Source organism: Gymnoscopelus braueri (genome assembly GCF_963280865.1).
Source record: "Gymnoscopelus braueri genome assembly, chromosome: 9".
Classification (NCBI taxonomy): Eukaryota; Metazoa; Chordata; class Actinopteri; order Myctophiformes; family Myctophidae; genus Gymnoscopelus; species Gymnoscopelus braueri.
The window spans coordinates 25,759,399-25,766,898 of record NC_137610.1 but is presented as its reverse complement, the minus strand read 5'-3'; the positions used below and the strand labels follow the sequence as shown (position 1 = coordinate 25,766,898).

The 7,500-nt window shown below is 48.1% G+C and overlaps 1 protein-coding gene across 2 annotated transcripts in view; it reads left to right on the top strand.

The window, feature by feature from the left end:
• dusp8a (dual specificity phosphatase 8a) overlaps positions 1–7,500 on the top strand; it is an 88,304-nt gene that overhangs the window by 68,348 nt on the left and 12,456 nt on the right. The window contains exon 1 of one of the 2 annotated variants that reach the window (XM_080436745.1): positions 5,007–5,877. The exons of the other annotated variant lie outside the window; for it this stretch is intronic. Within the exon in view, the coding sequence (XP_080292871.1) occupies positions 5,760–5,877 (118 nt within the window). The 5' untranslated portion in view covers positions 5,007–5,759. Of the gene's footprint in view, positions 1–5,006; positions 5,878–7,500 lie in introns of those variants that run through there. 2 annotated transcript variants of the gene reach the window in all.

Here is a 7,500-nt window from a genome sequence, read left to right as displayed (position 1 = left end):
TGTGTGTGTGTGTGTGTGTGTGTGTGTGTGTGTGTGTGTTTGTTTGTGTGCGTGTGTGTGCGTGTGTGCGTGTGTGTGTGTGTGCGTGTGCGTGGGTGCGCGCGCGCTTGTGTGTTTGAGGTCCCCTCCTTTCTTTCTATTTTTTACAGCATATCGTTGCTGTCGGGCAGAAACCTCTTATCTCCATATTCTAACTTTTTGTGTTTTTTCGTAAATTATCGCCCTACTTCATCATAATACAGCGTCACACAAAATTACCAAAAGTAGCAGAGCCACAAGCTCCACAAGTTTTGAGCTGACATTGTCAGTCATTTCTTTGGATATTCAAGGTGCTTCTTCTGTTCAAAACCACAATGTGTGTGTGTGTGTGTGTGTGTGTGTGTGTGTGTGTGTGTGTGTGTGTGTGTGGTGTGTGTGTGTGTGTGTGTGTGTGTGTGTGTGTGTGTGTGTGTGTGTGTGTGTGTGTGTGTGTGTGTGTGTGTGTGTGTGTGCCGTAAATCAGAGATGTCGCGGGGTGGCCGGGGTGAACCGTCCCACACTATTCCTGTCCCCAGCAGACACATGTGTGCAACCAATAAAAAAGGCCCCGCTGTCATTTATAGCCGCTTGGCTGTAATCCGCTAATTAACACACCTGCTATTCTGAGCCTGTTACCCTGCTGATTATAAGGAGGGAATGGAGGGAGGCAGAGGGTGTTTACACTATAGGAACCTTTTAAAGTTTATTCTGTTTGACGTCCCCTCTCCTTGCAGCTGTCATTTTGGACTTTTGGACCTGCTATGTTTTAGCCTATAAGGTTCAAGGTTCAAGCCCCTCCACTCCAGCGGCGGGGCTATAAGGTTGGCAATGTAAGGAGCCGTGTAAACACAAAGCGTTTTATGAGATGCCAGGGCCTTTCTGTCATGCATTTCTATGGTAAACACTTTCTGTCTTGCATTTCTAGGGTAAACATTTTCTGTCATGCATTTCTATGGTAAACATTTTCTGTCATGCATTTCTATAGTAAACACTCTCTGTCATGCATTTCTAAAGACACGCTGGAGCGCTCCTCTTCCCCGGCGCCGAGCATGGCGTTTCAGCGCTCTCTGCATTCAGCATTTTTTGGCGGAGCGCTCTGTACACTTCAAGCAATAAAAAGTTCAACTTTTGGAGAGGAGGGCTGCTTACTCATTGGTGTCACATTTGATCCTCCTGGCTGTCAGCCTGGTCATTTACGACCTGATGTTAGCCGATGTTTCGGGTGCTAGACTGTTTGTGCTAATAACGCATGTGACATGAATAAAGGTCAGTGCAGTACATGGGTACTCGACCAGAGGAAGCTCTATACCAACTTTGTGCCTTGCCTATTCAAAAGCTGTATGGGCCAAAGCTCATTCTTGTTCTCTGCATCAGTTGCATGGAATGATCTATCCACAAGCAGTGTGGTCCACTGGCTCGATGGCTAGCTTTAAGTCCTCTCAGCTCGACCTGATGTTAAATTTGATCAGTGTTCTTGCACTGATATGGGACACGCTCCTTATTTTGGAAATCAATCAATGACATCTTACAAGTTCAAACAACTCACATACAGTACACAATAATGCTTAAACCCTCTAGACTTAGTTAAACTGGACCTGAGTTGTCTCTGTACTTGGGCCGTTTTTCTGTCTACACCAAATCACTTTGACAAAAACAAGCTTGTAGATTTGTGTGTGTGTGTGTGTGTGTGTGTGTGTGTGTGTGTGTGTGTGTGTGTGTGTGTGTGTGTGTGTGTGTGTGTGTGTGTGTGTGGTGGAGGGGCAGGGGGGAAACCTCAGGGGGGCGTTGGCAGGGCTTTTTAGACTCTTGTTCTTGTTATAAGACTGTGACTGTTGGCTTTGAGCCGCGTGGATCAAACACCCAGAGCGGAGCAGGGATTCACACTTTGGTGGTGATTGGTGTGTCAGAGAGGTGTTGTACACGTTTAAATATGGACTGTTAATTTAACTTCTTACACGTACAGTTAAATTAAAACTCAAAGTGGTGCTGTGCAGTGACCCCAGTTGACCACTCTGGAGTGTCCTACCTCTTCTTATCCACTGAAACCCTGTACTTATCTGACCGGGGGTCTGCCTTGGCTCTATACTATACTAAGTCCCCTCCTTTTTTTACATTTTAACAGCATATTGTTTCTGTCGGGCAGAAACCTCTTATCTCCATAGTCTAACTTTTTGTGTTTTTTCGTAAATTATTGCCCACACTACAGTGTCACACAAAATTATCAAAAGTGGCAGAACCACAAGCTCCACAAGTTTTGAGCTGACATTGTCAGTCATTTCAAGGTACTTCTTCTGTTCAAAACCACAATGAAATTGTTATTTGCAATTATTTGAATGATAAATAATCGGCAAGTAAAATGTCATGATTGTGACAGCTCCATGTGTGCGTGCATGCAGCATACGCGTGTGTGTGTGTGTGTGTGTCCGTGCATGCGGCATACGTGTGTGTGCGTGCATGTGTGCGTGCATGCAGCATACGCGTGTGTGTCCGTGCATGCACCATACGTGTGTGTGTGTGTGTGTTTGCATGCAGGCCGGTTTCGTCACTCCTAGGAGACAAAGGTCTGGGTTTTACAATGCTCATTGCTCATCATCGGCAAGTGACCTATTTCCTGGCTCCCCCCTCTCTCTGTGAGCGGGGGTGACGTAAGGCTGTTCTCACCAGTGTCCTGATCATTCTGGGGTCTTTGGTGATGCCATGGTGAGGTCACTCACCGTGCAGCTGGCCCCCCTCTATAGCTGCACAGACTGGGATTGGGTCATTCACCTTGTTCAGAACTAGGCCAAATCCTGCTAAACAAAAAAGCCAGTCAGTGGGCGGCCGGTTTGAGTGTCTATATACGAAATGTGCTGAACCCGTTCATCTCAATTTACATAATGAGAATGAGACCATCGAGATTCTGCAGTCCGCGCTGTAGTATAGTAGCGTATCGTTGCTGTCGGGCGGATTTTGTGTTTTAACTTTTTGTGTTTTTTCGTAAATTAACGCCCTACTTGATCATACTACAGCGTCACACAAAAGCATCAAAAGTAGCAGATCTACAAGCTCGAAACGTGTCTCGAAGCGACCCGTTTTGAGCTTGTCGATCTGATACTTTTGATGCTTTTCAATTTGAATCCGGAAAAGTAACAGTTTTGGACATATGAGGTTTCCACCCGACAGAGACGATATAATGCACAAATAACAATGAATTACCGCTAATTAAGTGTACAGTACACTCTCAGATTTAAGGGTCTTAAACCTTTAGGGATTCTGCATTCCATGTACAACTGTCAGTGATTTGGAATTTGAGATTGTGGAACATACACGGAAATATAGAATTGTGTGTCTCTCTCTTCTATGTTGTTGGCTTAAAATCTTTAATGCAGTCCTGCTTTGTTTCTGTAGCTGGACTTGTGGCCTACATCAGTGGTTCTCAAAGTGGGGTCCGGGGACCCCCAGGGGTCCTTGGGGGGTTCCAGGGGGTCCCCAGTAAAAGTAGTTAACGTAGCATCACAATCATTTTAACCACTTTATCCATTTATATGTAGGCTATTCGAAAATAGCAGATCTACAAGCTTGCAGTGAATTATTTTGAATTCATTTTAACACAAATCTTCTTTTCTGGGGGTCCCTGTTACCAGAGATTTTCAGATTAGATGGGCCAAATCATCAGCCAAATAAATATACATTTTGGAGGTCCTTGACATGAAAATGTTTGAGAAACACTGCTTGTAGCTGGACTTGTGGCCTACATGTTTGTCATTCCATAGTAAAGTACCATGAGTCTGTGGCCTGTCAGAGAAAATATGGCTGCAGTGCCGACCACTGGGATAGACTCCACTCCTCTCCTCTCTCGACCCCTGGCTGTCCCAGTCTCAATCCTTGAGGACGAGAGAACATCGTGTCCAAACATAAGTGTGTAAGACAAGAGCCAGCACAGGAAACGTGGTGAAATCGCATCACACTACTCCTTCACTCCTCCGAGGACACATGAGCTTTTCAACACACTGACACCATCTTAATCATCCCTGCAGTGCTCGCGCCGCCGCGCTCAGATCGCTGCGTTGAAGATGCACGAAAGTGTACAGAACATGGCAGTCAAAGATGGATCGAGCAGACAGAGAAATATTTATAGGCTGTGAATGAAATCCGAGGAGTGTTAATTAACGCCCGCATGCTCTCCTCGAGACACACACGTATCCCTTCTCTCAATGTGTGGTCCGGGGAACCCCAGGGGTCCTTGGGGGGGGGGGTGGTTGGGTTCCCATTTAAGCCCTGTTACATTTTTCGGCTATTTGAAAATAGCCAGTCTGCAATCTTTAGCCAAGCAAGAGCTTGTGAGCTGCATTATGAACTGCAGTTTTGCAGCTTATTATGAGCTTATTATGAGCTGCTTCACGCCGTGGATCTGCTACTTTTGATGCTTTTCTATGACGCTGTAGTATGGTCAAGAAGGGCGTTAATTTACAAAAAAAAAAAAGAATATGGACGTAGGGTGGTTTCTGCCCGACGACAACGATATACAGTACAGGCCGATTGTTTCTCCTGTACAATGTGCAACACGGGGGACAAGGGGTGTTCAACTTGCAGCACATGTAACGTTTTGTGCTAAAGATCCCAGATATAGCCGCGTCCTCCCGGGCCTCTCTCTCTCTGTAGCAGATAGAGCCCCGCTCCGCTGCAAGGGCCCCTGAGGTGGCCGCATATTTGTTGGGTGAGTAAGGAATGTGGTTACATGCCTTAGACATTAGCTATGACGGAGCGCTGGCTCCACAAGAGAGGGAGGGAGCGAGGGCGCAAGGGAGGTAGCGGCAGAGGAGGAAGAGGAGGGAGGGGAAGAGGAGGGAGGGGAGGGGGGTTCGAGTCTGAGCTCACGGCAAGTGAGCTCATTCACCCCCAGAGCGGTGAAGAGAGAGTTGCAGCTCTGTCATCCTCTGTACAGAGAGAGAGAGAGAGAGAGGGAAGAGGAAGGAACAGGGGGAGGAGTGTAAGCCAGCGATGCGAGCGAGCGAATGAGAGACGAGGAGAGGGAAACAGTACAACAATAGGGGGCTGCTCTCCTGGCTGTGGACTCACACTGCACACACACACACACACACACACACACACACACGGAGAGAGAGAGCAGAGCAGAGCGAGCAAAGAGCGAGACAGAACACAGAAGCCACTCTGTAGGGCAGCTGCAAGGCAGAGTACAACTGGCTTAACAGGCACTGGCATTATAAGCTCATTTTCTCTTTCTCTCGCTCTGTGGTGATCGTTCCTCACGGAACCGCAGGCCCTGTAAGTACTGACGGACAGAGGGGGAGTGCTGCAGCGTTTGAGGAATTTCTGTGGTCATTGTGTTTTTTCGTATGGAATTTGGGCCGTAAGACTTGAACTTGCTGGTGGACTTTGGAAGGAGCTGTCTGTCCGTCCACAGAGCTTTGGGAGTCTATAGGGTGCCTCGTTCTCAAGGGTTATTGTTCCTGAATTGTGTGGACTACAGGTTACCGCCTGGACATCGCAACAGCACCGAGCTGAGTAGAGGGTACTTGGACTTGGGGGGCGGGCGCCACAAGTTTTGGTCGACTCTGGACTTTTAAAGCTCGCTGCTTGGGAGTACTCGACCCAGCCGCCCAAAAGGAAGAACTCCAAAGCCATTTTGTTGTCTTTTAGTCCTTTCGTGCGGGGGGTTCAGTCTTCAGCCCCCCCGGTGGCCGACGTTTTTGGACTTTTGGAAGAAGAGCGTGATCTGTGTGAGAGCGTAGGTTCTGGGGATGCCTCTGAACGTGGTGATCGCCCCAGCGGAGGACTGCTACTGGCCCGACCTGCATGAGACAGACATGAGGCTGAAGATCAGGGTTCGTCGGATGAAGGAGGGCAGAGAGCTGCGAGGTGTGTACCTACTACCTGTAGGGGGGGGGGTGTGTACAGGGAAGGAGGTGAACAGGGAGGGGGGATCGGGGACGGTACTCTCCATGAGCTTTACCAAGGGTTAGGAGAATATCGCTTTTTTTATTGCGGAGGTTTTTGGGCCTGGGAGGTTATTACCTGAGATGTCGGGAAAAGTTAGCAGTTTCTTTTTTTGCGGGGGATTTGGGGGGGAAGACAAGGATGTTTATATTACAGGGCCGTATAGCGTGAGCAACCCCAGTTTAATGTGATGTGTATGAGTTGCGGGGGAAATCCCCCTGATAAGCGATTGCTGTTGTTGTGGATGAAAGAAATACAACAGCCCAGCGGGTCCACAAGTACAGGGCTGTTGAACTGTAGATGAAGGGGGAGATGGGGGAGTTGGAACACGCTAGTAGTAGGTAATGAAACAACATTGAGGGTCCGCGGCGGCTGTCCCTCCCGGGTCATTAATTGAGTTCCTACCTTTTGTTGGCCAGGTTAATGGAGAGGATTTAAGAGGATGACATCATGGGGGGAAACGGGGGGAGAGAAAGAGGAAGAAAAAAAGCAACTGAAGGCTAGAGAAGAAAGAAAGAGAGCTCTCTCTCTCTCTCTGTGTGTGACCCGCAGTATGACATAGTGCTCATGCACTCAGCCTGTGGTCATTGAGATGTAAAACCATCACAAAGACTCTTTCTCTGCCCTTCTCTCCTCTCTGCTCTGCTCCGGTCTCTCTCTCTCTCTCTCTCTCTCTCTCTCTCTCTCTCTCTCTTTCTTTCTCTCTTTCTTTCTCTCATTCTCTCTCTCTCATTCTCTCTCTCTCATTCTCTCTCGCTCTCTTTCTCTCTGCAGAATGGTAACATGTGGAGATTATGTTATCAATATGCATGCTCTGACTGCAGGTGTTTAACAGAACACCTTTCACACTCTCTCTCTATCACACACACACACACACACACACACACACACACACACACACACACACACACACACACGCACACACACACACACACACACACAGAGAGAGATATGAGGCAATGCAGAGAATTAAAATCCCTAGAAATATATTTAGTCGGCATACTATATTACACATGTTTTTTGATAAAGCATTGTGTGTGTGTGTGTGTGTGTGTGTGTGTGTGTGTGTGTGCGTGTGTGTGTGTGTGCGTGTGCGTGCGTGCGTGCGTGCGTGCGTGCGTGCGTGCGTGCGTGCGTGCGTGCGTGCGTGCGTGCGTGCGTGCGTGCGTGCGTACGTGTGCAATGCATGTTTGTGTTTGCAGTGTGCATGTTAAAGGGAACCCTGTTGTGTTTGCACATGGCTGCGTATCAGGAGAGCCGGTTCAGTGCAGTTACCATACCAGCTCTCAACACCTGCCGCGCTTCACACACACGTTGCACACATGCACACACACACACACACACACACACACACACACACACACACACACACACACACACACACACACACACACACACACTTACCATGCACACGTGCGCTCACATGTCACATGTGTGTGTGCGTGCACTTGTCTTTGTTGCATGTACCGTTTGTCTCAACAGCTAGACTTGTTCGCCCCGGGGAGAGAAAGAGAGAGAGAATGAGCGAGAGTGAGAGAGAGAGAG